Source organism: Bos mutus, chromosome 2, assembly GCF_027580195.1.
Source record: "Bos mutus isolate GX-2022 chromosome 2, NWIPB_WYAK_1.1, whole genome shotgun sequence".
Taxonomy (NCBI): Eukaryota; Metazoa; Chordata; class Mammalia; order Artiodactyla; family Bovidae; genus Bos; species Bos mutus.
In genome coordinates this window covers 14,446,482-14,469,010 of record NC_091618.1, presented here as the reverse complement: position 1 = coordinate 14,469,010, position 22,529 = coordinate 14,446,482, and the positions used below count along the sequence as shown (strand labels likewise).

Genomic DNA, 22,529 nt, shown 5'->3' with positions numbered 1-22,529 from the left:
CTTGGACTGTAAGGTGATCAAACCAGTCAATGCTAAAGGAAATCACCCTGAACATGCATTGAAAGACTGATGCTGAAGCTTCAATACTTTGGCCACCTGATGTGAACAGCTGACTCATTGAAAAAGACCCTGGTGCTGGGAAAGACTGAAGGCAAAAGGAGAACAGAGTGGCCGAGGATGAGATGGTTAGAATAACTGACTCAACAAACACAAATCTGAGCAAGCTCCAGGAGCTAGCGAAGGACAGGGAAGCCTGGTCTGCTGCAGTCCATGGAGTCACAAAGAATAGGACACGGCTTAGTGACTGTACACACACACACATCAAAATCTTCACTTTGGTATCCGAAACTAACAATTTCTAACTCCCCCCATGTCGTCAATAGCAAGAGTATTTACAAGTTACTTAATCCAAACCCTAAGTTAAAAAACAAAATCATCCTTGATTCCTTCTCTTCTCACATCTCTTTGATCAAATCTACTGACAAATCCTGAATGTATCTTGAATGTATTTACATCTCTCTCACCCCTTCCCTGGTAGCTCAGCTGGTAAAAAATCTGCCTGCAATGCAGAAGACCCCGATTGACCCCGGTTCAGCTCCAGGGTTGGGAAGATACCCTGGAGAGGGGACAGGCTACCTACTCTAGTATTCATGGGCTTCCCTGGTGACTCAAACAGTAAAGAATCCACCTGCAATGCAGGAGATGGGTTCGATCCTTGGGTTGGGAAGATCCTCTGGAGGAGGGCATGGCAACCCACCCCAGGATTCTTGTTTGGAGAAACCCCATGGACAGAGGAGGCTGTGGGGCTGCAGTCCGTGGGGTCACAAAGAGTTGGACACAACTGAGTGACTAAGCACAGCACCCCTTCCCAAAGTCATCTCTTGCCTGGCAACTACAACAACTCACCCCCAACCCACCACCACAAAACAAAACCAGACTGTACCACTGCTCCCATGTAAAATCTTCACATAAAGCCCTGTCTATATCTTCATCTCATCTCATTCAATTTTTCACCCTCAGTCATCAAATACTCCTGTCACAATGGCTCTCAGTATTTGGAAACTATCAAGCTGTTTCTGGACTCAGTCCTCACATTTCCTGTTTTCTTTCAGCCCACAACTCTCTTCCCTAGCTCTTAGAATTGCTAGGTCCTTCCCCTGTCACCACAAAGTAAGCGACTCCATTTTTGTCAGAACACCTGTTTTATTTCCTTCATTACACTATTTACAATCTGTATCTGTTCTCCTCCATAAGCTGTGTAAGTTCTACAAAAACTTTTGTTGTATTTCCAGCATTTATGCTATATACAAGTATTTGCTGAATGAATCACTGTTTAAATACCTACTCAATACTTACTGAACACCTACACTGTCCCAGATATATGGTCTAGCCATAACAGATGCTTAACACGTGTTTGCCAGCAAGTATAAGGTAAGGGAAGAAAGGTACAGCAAAGGAATCTTCCTTGGGACTAGAGGGGAGCAGATCTTCTAAAAGCAGATTTTAAAACGATTTCTTCCTAGAAATCCAGAACCCATAAGTTTCCTCCAGAATGGGTATGAACACTGAATGGAAGCGCTCCGATGTAAGGACACACACACATGCGCACAGAAAAGAAAAATAACTTAAAAGAAAAAAGACTTCAGGACACAAATGACTCAGAAAAAGACATTTTCGACAGCCGCATCCAGTAACCTTGTCAGAATTCATTGTATTTGACTTTCTACTTTGCCACTGACGATCACTTTGCCCTCTTGAAACTCTACCCGTGGTTCCGAGGGCACCACCCTCTGCCCTTCTCTTACCTTTCTAGCCACTCCTCCTCGGGTTTCATAACACCAACCCTTCAGCGTCAGTGTATCTACCTTTAGTCCTCTTCTCAGCAGAAGCAGCCTCCTTTCCCAATGGTCTCCCTTAGCTTCAAGGTCCACTTTTACACCAAGTACCAAGTCTCTAGTGTCACAATCTGTCAAGTGTACTTTCAAATGCCTAACTGGCTAGCTCCACCTCACTTTCTGTATCCTTAAACCAGTTACTTTCCCTAGCTTCCCTGGTTCAGAATTCATGCCATTACCATTCACCTGGTCTTAGAGTCACTCATGAACTTTCTATTCCTCTAAGATGACAGCTGTACCAAAGATTCTGTCCTTAACTAAACTCTATCCAGGCTCCTCTGAGCCCTTTTTCGAGGAGGCTCAACCATGGCCTATAAAGATGTGAATAAAAAACACTAATAGTTTCTAACAGCTCAAGGTCACATTGCTAGATGACCCCAGCCACACTTAAAAGTGCCTGCCTGGGAAAATCTCAAGGCTGCTGAATGAATTTACTGTTTTAGCTAGCATCTGAAAATAGGGTTCCTGTTTCCCAGGCTCGGTGGTAGGGTAGGAGACTACTTTCAATAAGTACCAGCAGCAAGCCCGGCTGGTTTCATGTGAACCACCTCCCCTTCCTTGCAGTTTGTAATTTTTCATTTTCCTGACCGTACGGAGTTCTCTCTCACTCCGACCCTTGTTCCTTCATCCTTTCTTTTTCTTTTAAAGTTAACTCTGTACAAATCAACGTTGAAATCAGTTCATAATTTTCCCTATTGCAATAGTATATTACTTTTTAAAATCTGTCCTTACCACTTTAACTAGTGTCCAGCTTTGTTTATCTGTGACACCTGTTACCATAAATTGGTTCCCACTGACAACCATCAAGGACCCTGTTTTAGTCACAACTCATCACCTCTCACTTCCAGATCATTAAATCTTTGAGATTAAGAATCTATAGCACAGCACACAGCACATGAATACTCTCAAATATTAAACTCAACATTTAAAAATTTTAGTTTTACAATAAATTCAACAAAATAAAAATACCAAACCCAAAATCTGGAAAAGGAATATACACATTTGTATAGAAAATGAGAAAAGATGAATGTAGATAAGCAGAACCCAAGAATCATTTAATTATTAAAACTGACTTGCATTTTGTTGTGTCAGCTACCTGTCAGCCAAAATAAAGCAATTATGAGTGAGCACTTACATAATTCTTATTATCCATGACTGTGCCCTTTGAAGCACAGAAGTTTAAAATTTTCACTAAGTCTAATTTATCTTTTTTTTTGGTTGGGGGGGAGTGAGGGGTAGCTTGTGCTTTCAGTGTCATATCTAAGAAAATGCTGTTAATCCAAAGTCATAAAGATTTACTCCTATGCTTTCTTAAAAGTTTTATAGATTTAGCTCTTTACATTTAAGTCTTTGATCCACTAAGTTAATTTTCATGTGTAAGGCAGGAGTCCAACTTCATTCTTCTGCATATGCATACCTATTCTTTTTAGGCATTATATATAGCAATAGCATGTTAGGGTAATCCTGTGATTCACACAAGTCCTTTCTAACGAATTTAGCACTAACATGCCTTCAAAGTTTTTGTGACAGAACTAATCTACTAAACTAACAAATTATTGCTGTATATAAGTTCCTTTCATGTGTCATGCTACTTATTTCCATGTCCTGCTAGGACACCTCTGTCAGGCACCAAGGCAGGCAAGGAGCATGATGCTCCTGCTGAAAATTACATATCTGTGTCCTCACTGCTTGATGTGAATGAAGCACTCTTTTCAAGTCCAGTCCAGAATGTTTTCCAAAGCTTCTAACCATAGTGGAATGTTTTTATCTATTAGATCTGGACTATAAATCAAGATATCCCTTTTGAAAGCTCTTTCAAAATGCCAAAGTCATCTCTAACCTCTACAGAGGGTTATACCCTCTACAGAGGATATGTTCCCAGGGACAATTCAAATTTGATCGGTAATGAGTTAGTAATAATTTGCTTAGCTTTTAAGTCTAAGCTCATATAAAACCCCCATTTTAGAGGTGAGAAAATTGAGGCACAACTTGCAGAAGGCCTCAGATAATAAGTGGGAGACACTAATCCAGATCTTTCTGACTCAAGTCAAAGCTCTATTACATATATTCTACTTTAACAGCATACTAGCCACCGGGAACTCCTTTGTTATTTCTTGGAAGAAATGTCAATGTTCCTTCTTGGATTCTACCACCCTAACCATTGCCTGTCTAAATCCGTCAATGAGATGTGGTCCAGTTCTTGCCAAGATAGGGAATACAAATGTCAGAAGATACCAAGACAGATACGAACAGAAGTAGAAAATTGTAGGGACTAGCAAGTAGTTAGGTAGTCATCTGAAGGCTATCTGCCACTTTAAAGGAAAAACAAAAACAACCATTTGAATTAATCCTCCCAGTTCTGGTGTAGGGCTTGAAATCTATTTTAAAAATTCAACATTATGTGAATGGGCAGACCATCTCCAAGGGTTTGTTTTAGAAATACTTAGGCTGAGAGAAGGGAGCTGTGCTGGATGGACCACCAGCAGGCACACTGGGAACAGACTATCTGATTTCTGGTTTGCTATTTAACAAGTGTGCAGCCTTGGGTGTCACTTAGTTCAGTTCTGTTCAGTTGCTCAGTCGTGTCCGACTCTTTGCGATCCCATGAATCGCAGCACATCAGGCCTCCCTGTCCATCACCAACTCCCGGAGTTCACTCAAACTCATGTCCGTTGAGTCGGTGATGCCATCCAGCCATCTCATCCTGTCGTCCCCTTCTCCTCCTGCCCCCAATCCCTCCCAGCATCAGAGCCTTTTCCAATGAGTCAACTCTTCGCATGAGGTGGCCAAAGTATTGGAGTTTCAGCTTTAGCATCAGTCCTTCCAATGAACACCCAAGACTGATTTCCTTTAGAATGGACTGCTTGGATCTCCTTGCAGTCCAAGGGACTCTCAAGAGTCTTCTCCAACACCACAGTTCAAAAGCATCAATTCTTCGGCTCTCAGCTTTCTTCACAGTCCAACTCTCACATCCATACATGACCACTGGAAAAACCATAGCCTTGACTAGATGGACCTTTGTTGGCAAAGTAACGTCTCTGCTTCTGAATATGCTATCTAGGTTGGTCATAACTTTCCTTCCAAGGAGTAAACATCTTTTAATTTCACGGCTGCAGTCACCATCTGCAGTGATTTTGGAGCCCCCCAAAAATAAAGTCTGACACTGTTTCCCCGTCTATTTGCCATGAAGTGATGGGACCAGATGCCATGATCTTAGTTTTCTGAATGTTGAGCTTTAAGCCAACTTTTTTTTTTTTTTTTTTAAGCCAACTTTTCACTCTCCTCTTTCACTTTCATCAAGAGGCTTTTTAGTTCCTCTTCACTGTCTGCCATAAGGGTGGTGTCATCTGCATATCTGAGGTTATTGCTATTTCTCCCGGCAATCTTGATTCCAGCTTGTGCTTCTTCCAGCCCAGGGTTTCTCATGATGTACTCTGCATATAAGTTAAATAAGCAGGGTGACAATATACAGCCTTGACGTACTCCTTTTCCTATTTAGAACCAGTCTGTTATCTGGATCTCAATTTTCCTACCCTTACCCTCTCTACATCAGAGTTACAGTTAAGGTCCTATGAGGATACACACGAAAAGTGCTTTGTGAAAAATAAAATGCTCTTCTGGCAAAGTAAGACTGGGTTTGGTAATAGTTTTTCAAACTTCTGGAATTTCTCTCAGAGCTCTATGACCAAGCAATACTGCAAACAAGAAAACAGTACTGAAACAGTCCGACAGAACGAGGCTCTCAGGGGGTTATTTGCAAGCCTGTCAGAACTGCTAATCACCAAGACAATGGGAGAGACTTCTCTATGGACAATTGGATTAGTCCATAATGGAGCCATAATAAGGCTGCTCATATTCTGGCACATCCTCACAGGACTGGGCTGAAGAATGATCACTCCAGGAAACAAAGCTGAATCTATAAACCAGGAGGTCTGGTTAAAAGATCATGTGGGGAAAACTATCTTTTGTACACACAACTAATATATTCAAAGCTCGAGACCTAAGAGAAGCATGGCACTCTGAGGTATCGAATCAACCAGATAGTTGATAGTCCCAGTTCTCTAGTCCTAATTCTCTCCTAGCATTTACTAGTCCTTTTAGCCCTTGAATCTATATATATATAGATATATATAAATGCAATGCTTAGACCTAGGAATGGGGAAGTAAGGGGTGGCGAGAGATACAGGTGAGGTCTACGATAGCTACAGGCTTCCTTTGATGGCTCAGAGGTAAAAAATCCGCCTGCCTATGCAGGAGACATGGGATCGATCCCTGGGTCAGGATGATCCCCTAGAGAAGGAAATGGCAATCCAGTCCAGTATTTTTGCCTGGGAAATTCCATGGACAGAAGGAGCCTGGTGGGCTATAGTCCATGGGATTGCAGAGTCAGACACAACTTAGCAACTAAACAACAGGATAGCTATAGTCCGATTTCTCCAGAAGAAAAGCTCCAAATATCCCTTGTAGACTTTGCAGAATCTAGAGGCTCTTACCTTCCTAGGGACACCCCGCTGCCACTACCACGAGGTGCTATAAGGAACTATAATGAATTACTTAAAAGTAGGAAAATCAAAGCGCTCACCTTACACTTACATCAATGCCAAAACACTCACTGAATAACTCCCAAGTACTCATACTGCTCAAGGAATCAAGGGGGAAAAAATCCAAATGGTTAAATCTCTAAACTGACTCATATAAACAAGTGATTTATTATTCACTTAATAAAATGTATGTGCCAGGCACTCTGCTAAAGTTTCTGCCTTCAGGAAGCTTTATAATCTAATTTAGTTTCACACCATCAGGAACCAAAAAGGACTTTCCTGGCAGTCCAGTGATTAAGACTCCATAGTTCTTCTGCAAGGAGCTCAGGATCAGAGAACTAAGATCCCACACACCAAGGAGCAGGGCCCAAAAAAATTAAAAAAAAAAAAAGAATCTAAGTGTGCAATGACATCACAGGGTGGAAGTGAGAACTATTTTTACTGTGTGGTGAGCTCTGAAGTAGTCTTTGAAGGCTAGATGGTTATTATTTCTGAAGGCAATTGTGGGGGAGGGAGAGCAGTCCAAAGCAAAGAGATCAGAAAACCCAAGGCTGGTTTGAGGAACAAGACCAGTTGGGTTAGAGAGGTATAAACACAAAGGCCCACAAGCAGAATGTCTCTGAGACACAACAGTGAACTGCTGGTCCCTGTCCTGCAGCACTGCACCCCTGCATCCCGTCTTCCGACAAGGAGGGTTCTGCATTACCTGTGGGAGGATTACACAAATCCCTCTGTTCAGGTCTTCATTTCAACCTTTGGTTAACAGGAGAAAGAGCTTTTCCAACAGCCATTCTGACAAGTTAAAAGTAGGGTTTCTCTAACCTGTATAAATTAATCCAAAAAGGAGCTGGCTTTGGAATGTGATCTTCTGAGACCCTATGTACAAAGAGCCTGAGACAATGTTGGGAAGAGCCAGACTAAGAGGCCACACAAAAGGAATCCTCTCTGTCCTCATTAGAGGACTACAGACAGACACTCAGTGTTGCCCCTCAAACCCTGTCAACTCCTTCCAATATATAGTAAGATAGAGCATTGATTTGGGAGTCAGGTGAACTGCTTCCCATCCCACTCCTGTGAATCTCTGCTTCTCATTTTAATAATAAACTTTATAGCCCCATATGACTGATGAGGTAATGTGAAAGTGTCTAGGCCCTAAATGCTGAATCAGTGGTATTTCCTTTTTTGTTCCAGATCCTACTCTGAAAATCTTCAATTCCCCATGAGGGCAATTTCCTGGAAGTTAAGAGTCAAAAAGAACAATTCTATTTCCTTGCTCTCCACTAATAGATGATTTTTCCTCTTCCTTTCTCCTAACACTGTAGCTCCTTTCTCTTCATCTTTACCTTCTATTCCATCTTCATTCCTTCCAAAGCTAGACTGTAAGAACCAATGAGCCAGATTTTTTAAAAAGGGCTGGTTCTCTAACATTTACCTCACTGCAAAATAAGCAATTCTAATCATGTCTCTTTACAATTATTGTTTCTTTGGAAGATTTAAAGGCTGATGACTTTCAAATCCACATCTGCAGTCATACCTAACACTCAAGGTGTTCCTTCTACCCATGTTCCATAAGCACCTCAAATGCTTTAAACAAAATTTTTTTAAGTCAGCATTGTCTCCATAAACCTGCTCTTCATTCATTCTTTATACACTTCATTGACCACAACTCCTTATTTGGATTTCTGAAATCAAAAGAGCACTGAAATTAAGAATGTTTTTAGTATATATAACCTCAAAATACATTTAAGCAACAAAATCTGAATAAAACTAACATGAGGGGACTTCCCTGGTGGTCCAGTGGCTAAGACTCCAAGCTCCCACTCCAGGGGGCAGGGTTCGATCCCTGGTCAGAGAACTAGATCCCACATGCTGCAACTAAGACCTAGCACAGCCAAATAAATAAATATTAAAAACAAAAACTAACATGAGACTACTTCAGTTCAGTTCAGTCGCTCAGTCATGTCCGACTCTTTGCGACCCCATGACTTGCAGCACGTCAGGCCTCCCTGTCCATCACCAACTTCCGGAGTTCACCCAGACTCACGTCCATCGAGTCAGTGATGCCATCCAGCCATCTCATCCTCTGTCGTCCCCTTCTCCTCCTGCCCCTAATCCCTCCCAGCATCAGAGTCTTTTCCAATGAGTCAGCTCTTCGCATGAGGTGGCCAAAGTATTGGAGTTTCAGCTTCAGCATCATTCCTTCCAAAGAAATCCCAGGGCTGATCTCCTTCAGAATGGACTGGTTGGATCTCCTTGCAGTCCAAGGGGCTCTCAAGAGTCTTCTCCAACACCACAGTTCAAAAGCATCAATTCTTTGACGCTCAGCCTTCTTCACAGTCCAACTCTCACATCCATACATGACCCACTGGGAAAACCATAGCCTTGACTAGATGAACCTTTGTTGGCAAAGTAATGTCTCTGCTTTTTAATATGCTATCTAGGTTACTCATAACTTTCCTTCCAAGGAGTAAGCACCTTTTAATTTCATGGCTGCAGTCACCATCTGCAGTGATTTTGGAGCCCCAAAAAATAAAGTCTGACACTGTTTCCACTGTTTCCCCATCTATTTCCCATGAACTGATGGGACCAGATGCCATGATCTTTGTTTTCTGAATGTTGAGCTTTAAGCCAACTTTTTCACTCTCCTCTTTCACTTTCATCAAGAGGCTTTTTAGTTCCTCTTCATTTTCTGCCATAAGGGTGGTGTCATCTGCATATCTGAGGTTATTGATATTTCTCCCGGCAATCCTGATTCCAGCTTGTGTTTCTTCCAGTCCAGCATTTCTCATGATGTACTCTGCATATAAGTTAAATAAGCAGGGTGACAATATAGAGCCTTGATGTACTCCTTTTCCTATTTGGAACCAGTCTGTTGTTCCATGTCCAGTTCTAACTGTTGCTTCCTGACCTGCATACAGATTTCTCAAGAGGCAAGTCAGGTGGTCTGGTATTCCTGTCTCTCTCAGAATTTCCCACAGTTTATTGTGATCCACACAATCAAAGGCTTTGGCATAGTCAATAAAGCAGAAATAGATGTTTTTCTGGAACTCTCTCGCTTTTTCCATGATCCAGCGGATGTTGGAAATTTGATCTCTGGTTCCTCTGCCTTTTCTAAACCAGCTTGAGCATCAGGAAGTTCACGGTTCACATATTGCTGAAGCCTGGCTTGGAGAATTTTGAGCATTACTTTCCTAGCGTGTGAGATGAGTGCAATTGTGCAGTAGTTTGAGCATTCTTTGGCACTGCCTTTCTTACAGCCCTTATTAATCTCACTCAGTGTTCAAATGCTTTGCCAGAAAATATTAATCATATTTGACTATACAGGGCTCTATCCCAGACCCTGCTGAAGGTGTTATCCACTCAAAAGGGTGAAACCGGTTAATGAGAGAGGGGAAGAACTTAGACTTTACAATGGTATGTGGCCCTCCAAAGCTCAACCTTTATCAATAATGTTTTATTCCCTAGTATTTAATTTTTCTTGCTGGATTTTCTTGAGTATTCCATGAGCAGCAGTGACACTGACTTCATGAAAGGCTGACAAAAAAAAAAAAAAGTATAGAAGGCCTGTACTACAAAGCTTTGGCAAACAGATGGCCACGACTGGGGGACTTTCTCTTCACTGATGGCTGAATTCTGAAGTCATATGACAAGAGTGGTCTGAGCAAGGAGCATGCCTGTTATGTGGATGTTATTTATGTTTGATCCCCAGTGCTTTTGTATGTGACATGGGTTTTGGTAATTAAAACTTTACATTTTATTATTTAATTCTACAAATTAAAATTTGTTCCAATTAATTACACCAAGTGCTAAAAATAAACAATGTTAACTATCCGAATGACTATCTAGCAGCTTGTTATTTTCTCATATCAAGCAAAAGTTAAAAAGTTTACTTACAATAATTTCAAGAAACTGACTTTTTCTATTGTTTCACTTTTGCTGCAAAATGAACAGCTTTGTATAATTTTTAAAGTTTTGATTAGTTTGTTTCTGTATTTATAAATACTAATTTGCATATGCAATTTGATATACTTTATATAAGTAATTAAATCAAAGTTACCCAGCAAATACAGCTATAAAATTTAGCTAAATGTAAATTGTCTTAATTTAATCTAAACATCTTGTTCAGTCATTCTGAACCTTGCATTGAACATAAAGTAAGTTTCATGTTTACTCTTTTTATGTATAAAGCAGAGACATACTTATTGTACATAAAAAACCATACAGTGTATCTGTGTTTTAAAATTTTCTGGGAGGGACGCATTAGGGAAAAAAGATGCCTAAGAAGCCTTCTTAGGAAGGTGACAATAAATGGAAAGGTTGAGAAAACACTGATAAAAACAATTAAGGATCTGTACCAGTCAGTATCTTCTCAGCTTTTCAAGACAAATCTTGTGAGTCACCCTTGACAACTCCTTTTCCCTTATCCTTATATCCAATCACTAAGAAAAGTGGCTTTATTTCCTAATTTAAGGATCTGTACCAGTCAGTATCTTCTCAGCTTTTCAAGACAAATCTTGTGAGTCACCCTTGACAACTCCTTTTCCCTTATCCTTATATCCAATCACTAAGAAAAGTGGCTTTATTTCCTAATTATTTCCGGACTCTGTCTCTTTTTCCTACTGCCATTATCCTAACTCTGATCTTCATGATCTCTTGCCTAGACTTTACAAGAGTCTCATTAATCTGCTTCTTTCTCTTTATTTCAAACTTCTTGAAACAGTTTGTCTCTCATCTCTCATCTTAGTTCACTCCAATTTGCTTCCATGCTGTCAAACTGTTTTTGTAAAAGACACTGATGGAACGCATGATGCTAAATTCAATCTCAGTCCTTATTTTGCTGGTCCTCTTGGCAGCACTCAATTCTGACAGCCATTTCCTTCTTCCTAAAACCCTCTTTTCAGATGCCCCTGGTGATCCAGTAGTTAAGAATCCAACTGCCAATGCAGGGGACACAGGTTTGATCCTTGTTCCAGTAAGATTTCACATGCCTCAGAGCAACTAAGCCGGTACACCATACTTCTGGTCCACTCTCTAGAGTCCGTGGTCCGAGAGAAGCCATGGCAATGAGAAGCCTTCACGCTGCAACTTGAGAGTAGCCCCCATGCTCTGCCAACTACAGAAAGCCCACTGGCAGCAACGAAGACCCAGTGCACCCAAAAATAAATAAAATTTTATAATAAATAAAAAAGTACTCTTTTCCATTGGTTTATGAGACATCACTCATTAACTTTCTTCAAATTAAGGCTGCTGATCCATTTCTTCCTGCATATTAAAGGTTCTCTTGTCAGCCCATCTCCCATGATACATTTTTCATAGGTACTATCAGTGATTCCAGCAGTTTCAGCCACCACATAATAAACAGATGATCAAACCTCTATCTCCAACCCCAAGCTCCACTCTTGAGCTCCAGATTTTTCTATCCAGTTGTTTTTGGGACATCTTCCCTTGGAGGTCACAGAGATTGCTCGAAATGTCCAGATTTAAACTCAACTCAGTTAACAGCAACACTATCCACTCTGCTGCTCAAGGCAAGAGGCCCAGGAGTCATGCTTAATTCTATTCCTGTCCCCCAACCACTTTTAGCCTCCCAATGAAACCAATAACCAAGCCTGGTAATTCAAAGTTTCTACTGTGATCAGAAGATGACTGCTTCTTGTCAGGAAAGCTATGACAAACCTAAACAGTGTGTTGAAAAGCAGATACAAAAAAACAAAAAAAAACAAACAAACAAAAAAGAAAAGCAGATACATTACTTTGCGGACAAAGGTCTGTATACTCAAGGCTACTCCAGTGGTCCAGAGGTGGACCATAAAGAAGGTGGAGTGCTGAAGAATTGATGCATTTGAACTGTGGTGCTGGAGAAGATTCCTGAGAGTCCCTTGGACAGGAAGGAGAGCAAACCAGTCAATACTAAGGGAAATCAACCCTGAGCACTTGTTGGAAGGACTGATGCTAAAGCAGAAGCTCCAGTATTTTGGTCTTCTGATGCTAACAGCTGACTCACTGGAGAAGTCCCTGATGCTAGGAAAGATTGAGGGCAGAAGAGGGTGTCAGAGGATGAGATGGCTGGATGGATTCACCGATGCCATGGACATGAACTTGGGCAAACTTGGGGAGATGGTAAGGGACAGGGAGGCCTGGTGTGCTGCAGTCGATGAGGATGCAGAGTCAGATACAACTGAGTGACTGAACAACAATATTCTCTACTGTAACTCTCTCTCAATCTCTATGAACATCTCTTGCTAGGACTACCATACTACTTAAGAACTAACTACTGGGACTTCCCTGGTGGTCCAGTGGTTAGGAATCTGCTTGCCAGTGCAGGGAACTCGGGTTCCATCCTGGGTCCAGGAGGATCCCACATGCCGAGGAGCAACTAGGCCCATGAGGCACAACTGCTGAGCCTGCACTCTGGAGCCCGCAAGCAGCAACTGCTGAGGCTGTGCACCCAGAACTGGTGCTCTGCAGCTGGAGGGGCCACCACAATAGGAAGCCTGACCACAACTAGAGGAAGACCTCGCTCAGCAGTGAGGACCCAGCACAGCCAAAAATAAATTAAAAAGAAAACAAAACAAAAAAAAAACCCCACCAACTACTTGAAGAATCTCCTGATTAGAATCTTCTAGCAGTCTTAATTTATTCTCCCCAGAGCTTCCAAGTAATATAAATAAATAAATTTGATCATGTCACTTCTGAGATTAAAACCTTTCAATGGCATTTCACTGTCATCAGGGTTAGGTCTAAATATCATTCGCCGAAATGCTACCAACCACCAAGCCTAGCGATCTTTCTCTTGTGAAATCATTTCCACCCTGCTGCTGACAAATCACATCCATAGGTCAGGTCTCATTAGCTTAATGGCTTTCCCTGACTCCCCTAGGCTGGGGTGGATTGCTCACTCAAAATATTTATTCCATAATGGTCTCCAAAGTATGAGATACAAAATCAACTGGGACATAGGAAGAAAAGCATACATGTATATTTTTACTAATATACGTATATAATATGTACTTATACATTAGTAGGGCTTACCTTTATTATATATTAGCCTATTAATACTGGCAATTTTTACCTGTTATTATATATTAGCCTATTAATACTGGCAACTTTTATCTGAGGGTGAAGAAGTTCATTCACATTTTATCATACTGCATCACACTGTGGTTTGCATCTCATTAAGTGGATTTATAGGATAGCTAGTTTTAACTAAATTAACATTTACAAAATAAGCAGCTTAGAGTTCTGTCAAGAAACTGAATGGAAGAGAATGTTAATGATGCAGGGAAAAGGAACAAAGAAACAGCAGAGCTGATGTCTCTGGAAGTAAATGATCCTAAGTACCAGAATTTTACTTGCCATATCACAATAAAACAACACAAAATAACATAATGACCAGCTAATCAGATCTAAGGAAGCCAAAGACTTAAAATTATCTTAAAGATTATTTATTTATTTTTGGTCACACAGCATGTGGGATCTTAGTTCCCTAAGGGATTGAACCTGGGCCACTGCAGTGTAAGTGCCGAGTTCTCTCTAGTGGACCGCTCAAAAATATTTTTTAAATACACAGAACCTGGTAAAATACATAGATTACTTGAGACAGTTTATAAAATATATAGAATATTAATGAAGGCAAAACTTATCAATAAGACAGGCAGTTTGGGGGCTATATTTGGCCTCAAATATTCTTCTATTTTTGTTAGCTTAATGTTTTTAGATTCTGTTTCTTAAAAACATTTATTTATTCATTTGTTTATTTATATTGAAGTAGATATCCTTAGATTTATCTGTTTATTTACTGGCTGCATCAGTGGCTTGCAGAATCTAAGTTCCCCAATCAGGGATCGAACTCATACCCCTTTCAGTGCAAGCTCAGAGTCCTAACCACTGGACCACCAGGGAATTTCCAAGATGTTTTTAGATTTTAAAAATTAGCTTGCAACATCTAAAAATGTTTAATCCATTAAGAAATCATATGAAAATTCAGATTTCCAACTTCTGGGGAAAGGGATTGTGGAAAGGCCTGGGAAGTTATGCAATAAGGGAACATTAGACCTACATTCTGTAATGGCAACAACTGGCTGGAACTCATCAATCAGATCTCATGGGACTCTAGTTGCCTGTCAGTTTCCATTTGGTTAATTTTACTCAATTACCCATTAGAATTTAAACTCTAGGATTTCACTAGAAAAGTATACTTTTGTCTGTTTCATTCACTGCTATATTTCCAGGGCCTAGAACAGTAGCTGACACACAGTAGGCATTCAAGAAACATTTGCTGAAATTAATGATGAATAACTGTTGCCTGTCTCATCATGTTTCTGACAAGTGTTGATAGTATTTTTGCTTTCTGGGCTTCCCTGGTGGTCCAGTGGTTAAGAATCCACCTTGTAACACGAGGGACACTGGTTCGATCCCTGGTTTGGGAAGATCCTACATGCCATGGAGCAACTAAGCCCACGGACCACAACTAATAAAGCCCGCACACAAGGAGGAGTGGCCCCCACTCACCACAATTAGAGAAAAGCCTACATGCAGCAACAAAGACCCACCACAGCCAAAAATAAACATAAATAAATAAATCTTAAAAATATTTCTGCCTTCCCCTAAAAGACAAATTGATTACTCTTTTATATTTAACACAAGGCCCAACACATACTAAGTACTTTATTTGCTCACTGAGTGACTAATAGCAATTAGTTATCATTTACTGAGTACTCATGGTGTGCTGAACACCATGCTAAAATGCTTTACAAGCATTCGCTCATTTAATCACCTTAACACTCCTATGAGGAAGATATTATTGTCATCCCTGTTTTACGAGATGAGGAAAAGAAAGCTCTGGAGATTAAACAACTGGTTAAAGTTCTAATGGAATTACAGAATGAAACATCTGTAACACAAGATAAAATATGAAAAGGACTGTATGAAAGGCAAGAACAAAGTGCTACAGAATTCACAAGAATAGTTCACTTCCAGTTTGAAAGGCATAAGGTACATATTTCGGAAAGGTCCCTGAGGGAGGTAGCCTTTAAACCAGATCTTGTAAAAGGGGCAAGATTTCCATAGGAAAAGACGGGCGGGGAAGAGATTGCCTTTGTCACTTTCTCTACCAGGAAAGCTGAAATACACACCTAGGAGGTAGTCTGAGTGGAAGGAAGGGTATGTGGATAAATATTAAATGGAGTCAGTAGGAAGGCCTTCAGTACCACACCCTATGGGTTATGATTTTATCCTGCAGACAATAAGGAGTCCATGAAGGTTCCTAAATTAAGGAGTAGGGTGACAAGATCTGACGGGTGTTTTAGCAATACTGCTGCAGCAGAAGTGGTTGTGGTATAGGAGGTTACAGAAGAGATTTGGAAAGTTCCTGAAATAATGACACCTTTACAACTTACAATATTTTCTAACATCTAGTATTGATACTTCACTGACACTTCATTAACAACATTAATAAACAGTATTATTATATTTTCACATCAAGGAGCCTGAGACTCAGCAAGTTTAAAGACCACAGAATTAACAGTCTTTTGGGGACTATGCTCTGAGAAAAACATACACAAAACAATTTAGGGACAACAGAAGACATCAGTAAGAGGATCATAGTATCCAACAACTGCCAATATAGGAAAGGAAGAAGAGTAAGGAACCAGTCTTACCAAGGTTAAGATTTCTCTTATGCCCTAGTGTCTGGACCAATGGTCTGACCATTAACAAAACATGCAGGAAAGGCACCCCACGCGGGAGTGAGTCTGAAGCTGGTGGGACACTTAGTTTAACACCTTCTCTGTTGCTGTTATGAACTATGGGGTGGGTGGGGAGGCAAGGCTGGAAGGAAACTAAGAAATGTTCTAGATTACTCCCTGACCTGCAGGGGTTATCAGAAAGGTTTTGTTACTTGCAGCAAACTAGAGGCAACCTTCAGTATCGAACAGGCCAATGGCAATGACAGTTCCAAAAACATCACGAAGAGATCAGATTCTTTCCATCTTGACCCTCACTCTTAGAACTGCCTGCTCTTTATTTATAAATTCTGCCTCATGAATTCCCAGCATTGCGAATGGCAATTTCAAGAGTCAGAAAAGGGCTCCTTTCTTTCCAGAGGCAGAACACAGTCCTTAACAGCCCATATTTTGGTTAGCACCAAACTGCCTGAGGAAGTGATTCTTCTATTTACTAGCTCTGACCTTGCATTATTTATTGAACCTCTTTGTGCTTCAGTTTTCTCAACTAGAATGTGAGAATCTGAGAAATAAATGAACTAGTATTACAGTACTTAGTGCCTAGCATATAGCAAGTTCCATAGAAGTATTATTACTATAGCTTTCCCATTTCTTTTTTTTTTTTAAGTTCTCAAACTTTGGTGAGATACCTGGGTTAAAATATATAACTGGCAAAAATGAATACAATTTCGCAAATAAGAAAGGCTTTTTCAGAAATCCTCCAGGCTTCCCTTCACATGTAATCAGCCAAAATCTGTATCACCTGCCTATGCCTAAATCAATCACTGTCTAGAGAGATAGAATTATGATTGATTTAGAGTTTGTATCAATCAAGACTAGTGGGCTATATCAATCACCCCGGGGCTGGGAAGGTGCTGCCAGATTCCTGGTTAGCAGGATGGTAGGAACCTGATAAAAACAATCAATGTCTGCCAAGACTTAGTCTTGAGAGTTTGTGGTCTCTGCTAAGGAGGGTTAAAACAAGTACCTTCCAGAGCGGCAAGCATCACCTCCACAAAATTCCTAATAGCAATGAAATAACTACAAAGGTCTGTTAAGGCTAGTGAAGTCTGGCACAGAAGAAACAGTATAGTACAGGCCAGAGCTTGAGGCGAGTATGCTGGTCAGGCAGTGAAGTACAACAGGGTCTGGACATGGAGGTGTGAGGCAGGCTGTATGAGTGTCCCCAGCCCTAGGGCTTAGATCACCAGCCTTGGCCTAAACACCTGTTTACTCATTTATAAATGAGGATAACCAAAACCACCTTCCCAGGTGGAGCAAGTGGTGAAGAACCTGCCTGCCAATGCAGGAGACATTAAGAGATGCAGGTTTGATCCCTGCGTCCGAAAGATGCCCTGGAACAGGAGCATGGCGACCTACTCCAGTATTTGTGCCTGGAGAATCCCCATGGACAGAGAAGCCTGGCAGGGCCACAGTCCATAAGATCGCAAAGAGTCAGACATGAGTCAAGTGACTGAGCGTGCACACAAAACCATCTTGAATTTGATGTTAGGATTAAATGTAAGGACACATTTCACTCTGTGGTATAAGGATCAGAAAACAAAAACAACCAACCCACACATAACAAAACAATAACCCACAAAACCCACACAAAACATCACCACCAACAGCTGAGTATTCAGAAAGACAAAATGCAAGGTGGGATGGGGTGGGGGGAGGGGCCTGAAGTCGAGTTGCAGAGAAAAAGGGGAAGCTACCTGACTCTAGACTAAAAATCCCCTTCAGGACCCTGGTCAGGTTTTGCTGCTCTATTGAAGAACTTCCATTTCAAAGTGTACCAGAAAAGGACTAACGTGATTCTACTTAGAGGTTTCTCTGCAGCAAAATTGGTAAGAATCTCACCTCTGGGTTTGCTGTAACTAATGTGTTCTATTCTCTGAAGTGGTTTCCCAATCTGTAAAAATTGAGTAAATCATGGCCAAATTTACTTCATTGGGCTTAATAAACTAAATATTAGCTCCTTCCCTTTTGAGGCAGCAATGCTGCTGAAACTGAAGGCCAATACAAAATCTATAACATAAAAGTCCCAAAAGTTTTTCATTCATTCATGAAGTTGCAGTTATTTGTTACTGCAAATAACAGGCCTATCAGCCTTAATGGAGGATTCTGGAAACTAGAGTGCTTAAAAGAAAGGAACAGACACAGAAGGTGAAAAAGAATCTCTTTTGATATTTCTAGAGCTCTTGTGCTTGTGTGCTCAGTCGTGTCCAACTCATTGTGACCCCATGGACTGTAACCTACCAGGCTTCTCTGTCCATGGGATTTCCAGGTAAGAATACTGCAGTGGGTTGCCATTTCCTTCTCCAGATCTTCCTGACCCAGGGATTGAACCCAGGTCTCCTGTGCTTCCTGCACTGCAGGCAGATTCTTTACCTACTGGGGTAAGCCACTGGGGAAGCCCTACTAGTCTCTAGACAATGTGGTATCTCATTTAATTCTTAAACACCTGGGTAACACTGCCCCCTCCCTCTCTCTAGAGATAAGGAAAGGCAGGCTCAGAAAGGAAGGAAAATAACATTTATTGTGAACTGTGCTAGCTGTTTTCCATATGCATTACTGCATTTGACATTTAAGTGACTTCTCTGGATGAGAGCTAGGAAGTAGTAGGCAGGATTATAATACCAGATCTGATTCTAAACTCATTGTTGTTCAGCTCAAGGGAATAATTTGTTTCCTCAGGATCAGGGATCTTACAAAACTCAATCCTAGAATCTCATTTAGCTCCCCACCTCCAAAACACCCACAATAGTTGGGGTTAGCAATTCACCTTGGAGTTGTTCAGTTTCTTTCAGATTAAAGATTTCAAAGTGGGCCCACTAGCAAACAAAAACAAAACACCTTTACAACTCTTGCCTAGGATTAAAAGCTTTCTTTCCCTCTTTTCCAGCCCAACCACTAGAGGGCCAGGCCACAAAAAACAGCAGCTATAAACTAGAGCTCTGGAGCGATCCACCTGGTTTAAACCACTTACTGTGTGACCTTGCCTAAGTTACTTTACCTCCCTAAGCCTCAGTTTCCTTATCTGGGATAATAGCACTATCTCAATATTGTGCAAAGTAAATAAAACGTGACATGTAAAGCAATCAGAACAATGCCTGCATAACAGGAAGAGCTTGGCAAATTTAACAGCTTTTATTGCTGGAGAAGAAGTACCACTGATGGGTCTGTCCCTAAGTCCAAAGACTTCGCCATCGTAATCTCTCTGAGCACTGGCTTTGCTGATTGGAGTCCTTTTAGAAAGAGCAACAGGTCGCTCCTTTTCTGCTACTCAGGGCCAGGCCCAGAAACCTAAAGTCCCCGACCTATACATGACTACGAGGTATTGGCGTTGGTTTTCTACCACTACGAAGGCTGTCACTCTGAACTCAGCCGAACCACCCCATTTCCGCCTCGGCTCGGGAAGTTCTCCAGGCCTTCAGCGGCCCAGGCTGCTTTTGGCATGGCTGCCCCTGGTTACCAGGCCTAGAGCCGGATCGCCTGGCGTACCTTCGCCAGAGGACTTTCTCTCTCAGACGTAGGCAGGATTTCCCTAAGTTCAGGGGAGTCAGTGAATCCAGTTAATAGGCGCGTCGGTCAGACACAAGCCTGGAGAGGGCTCCCTTAGCGTCGTCCGGGCCTGCCACCCGGAGCCCGGCCCCCAGTCCCGCCGCCTGGGGCCCGGCCCCCAAGCCCAGGCTCGGCACAGACCAGAAGGTCGGCCGCTTTCTAGCCTCCGGGAACGCGTGCGATCCGGCGCAGGGCCACCACGTGGGGGTTCCAGAAGTGACAAGGTATTCCCGGAACCAACCCCCAAAGACTGCTCCCCGCATGGGCCCTAACCTGGCCCCAAACTGGCCTGAGCTGCGCTCCCGACCTGGCTTCTCCCCTCAAATCTATTTGGAGGAGGTTTAGACATCCTCTACACCCTGGAGACAGGCTCTCGCCAGACTCCAAGCCCCGAGACTGTCTCAGCCCGAATCCCCAACTGCCTGGTCTCCTTACTCACCCATCGCGGCTCCGCTCGCTTCTACTTGGCGGCGGCAGCTTCAGCGGCACCTTCAGCAGACAATATGGCGGATCTGCAGGACGGCAGCCCGGAATGGACAAACAACTTAACATTCAATCCCGGGAAGAAACGCGCTTTTGGCCCCAACCTCTAGTTCACACAGACGAGCTCGTTTAAAGAGACCGCAGCTGCTAAAGGCGGCGAACTGGGATGAGATATGAAAGGAGTGGGTGGAGGAAAACTGGGAGGGACACTTACTAAATAAAGTTAAGCTGCTTAAGATTTCTCAGCTTCTTCTACTATTTCCTGTTTGTAGTGAGTTCTCCTCCCCTAGAAACTTTTTCTTCCAAAAAGGCATTCCTTCCTTTTGTATTTTTTTTTTCCTTCCTTTTGTATTAATAGTTAAAACCACGCATAGACCCTGAACTGGATATGAATAAGGAGTTATCCGGCAAGGTAAAGTGACTTGCCCAAGGATATAGAGATAAGGAAATGAAGAAATCTAAAGTAAACCTGATTACAATCCTATTGGGAGATAAGTAGAAAAATGACACTGGTGCCAGGCTTTATAGTTGACAGAGCGCTTCATTTATCCCTACTGCGAGATCTCTGCGGGCAGAGGTCGGTTCTGTATCCTTTATTACTGCTCTTCAGCACCTAGCACAGTATATGGGACAGTGTATGTGCTCCATAGTTAAGTAAAAGCTAAGTCGCTCAGTCGTGTCCGACTCTTTGTGACCCCGTGGACTGTAGCCCACCAGGCTTCTCCGTCCGTGGGATTCTCCAGGCAAGAATACTGGAGTGGGTTGCTATTTCCTTCTCCAGGCGATCTTCCTGACCCAGGGATGGAACCCAGGTCTCCTGCATTAGAGGCAGATGCTTTAACCTCTGAGCCACCAGGGAAGCCCATAAACGTTTATTAATGTGCTCCATAAATGTTTATTAAATGAATAAACAAATGAATGAACAGACCTGTGAGTTACAACAAGGAATATGATCTCCTTTTTTGGAGATGAGGAAATTGAGACTCTGAGGTTCAAGTGTCTTTTGCTGTTGTTGTTGGCTGCACCCTGTGGCGTGTGGGATCTTAGTTCCCTGACCAGGGATCGAGCCCTCATCCCCTCTAGTGGGGAGACTGTAATCTTAACCACTGAACCACCAGGGAAGTTCCTTATGTGCCTTTTGAATCATGAAATTTATGGCTGGTACACATCAGACCTCCCTTTTTGCATAATCGCATTCCGTTCCTCCTGTTCCCCACTTCAACACACAGAGGAAGGCTAGTCTTTAAGTCATGGATCCCAAGAAGGAACTATCTTTTGGGAGCCAAGGTCCTGTCACAATAAATTGCCATCTCTAGTTGTGTACCCAGCCTATTGACAGAAGCAACTCAAAAAGCTAGTTCTAGGATTCGGGGTCAGGAAAGGGAGCCTTATCTTTCTCTTCCTACTGCCGCTGCTCAAGGTCAGACCCCTTTGTTCTCTGCTGGTCTGTTTTAGCTGTCTCCACACTGGTCTCCTGTGTCCAGGTTCTCCCACTTGCACCCACTATTTGGCTATGGTGAGTCTTAGTTGTGGCACTTGGGATCTTTAGTTGCGGTATGCAGAATCTAGTTCCCTGACCAGGGATTGAACCCAGGCCCCCTTCATTGGGAGCTCAGAGTCTTAGCTACTGGACCACCAGGGAATTCTCCCCACCCCTACCACCCCAATCTCTTTAAAAGCAGACACCTTATCATGTTAGGCTGGTCCTTACTGGCTTCTTGGGCAACTCCCCACCAGGCAATCCAGGCTCCATCCATATTTGGGAAACCACATTTCCCCATGTATGCTCCTATCTTCTTTTGTGCCTTTCCATACGCTTTTTAAAAAGTATCTTTGTTTTAGTTATTTACTTTTGGCTGTGCTGGGTCTTCCTTGCTGGGTGCCGGCTTTGGTTGTGGCAAGCAGGGGCTACTCTTTGTTGTGGTGCGTGGGCTTATCATTGCAATGGCTTCTCCTGTTGTGGAGCACCAGCGGGCTTAGTTGCTCCAAGGTACGTGGCAGCTTCCCCGACCAGGGATTGAGCCCACGTCCCTGCATTTTCAGGCAAGGTCAGCCTATGTCCTCTCTGCTCCCTAGTGCCCTGGACACACATTTTCCTCAGCACTTGGCACCCTAAGTTGTTCACGAGGTCTCTCTCTCTCCTGGTTGTCTATGGAAGAGACTGTATCTTCCTCATCTTTGTCTCTGTCCCAGTGCCTGGCACAATGCCTGACTCAACAAAAGCACCAAAAACATTTGCTGCAGTGTCTGTCTTCTATGCACCACCAAGGGAGTGCCAGTATAACTTGTGGCTGAACAAGGGCTTAGGGGACATGCTCAGA

The 22,529-nt window shown here is 42.4% G+C and overlaps 1 protein-coding gene across 1 annotated transcript in view; it reads right to left on the bottom strand.

Annotated features, from left to right (window-relative positions):
- Nucleotides 1-20,321, bottom strand: part of KPNA6 (karyopherin subunit alpha 6) — a 59,572-nt gene extending 39,251 nt beyond the window's left edge. The window contains exon 1 of the mRNA XM_070384595.1: nt 20,165-20,321. Coding sequence (XP_070240696.1) covers nt 20,165-20,168 — 4 coding nt within the window. The 5' untranslated portion in view covers nt 20,169-20,321. The remainder of the gene's footprint in view (nt 1-20,164) is intronic.
- Between the last annotated feature and the right edge of the window lie 2,208 nt (nt 20,322-22,529).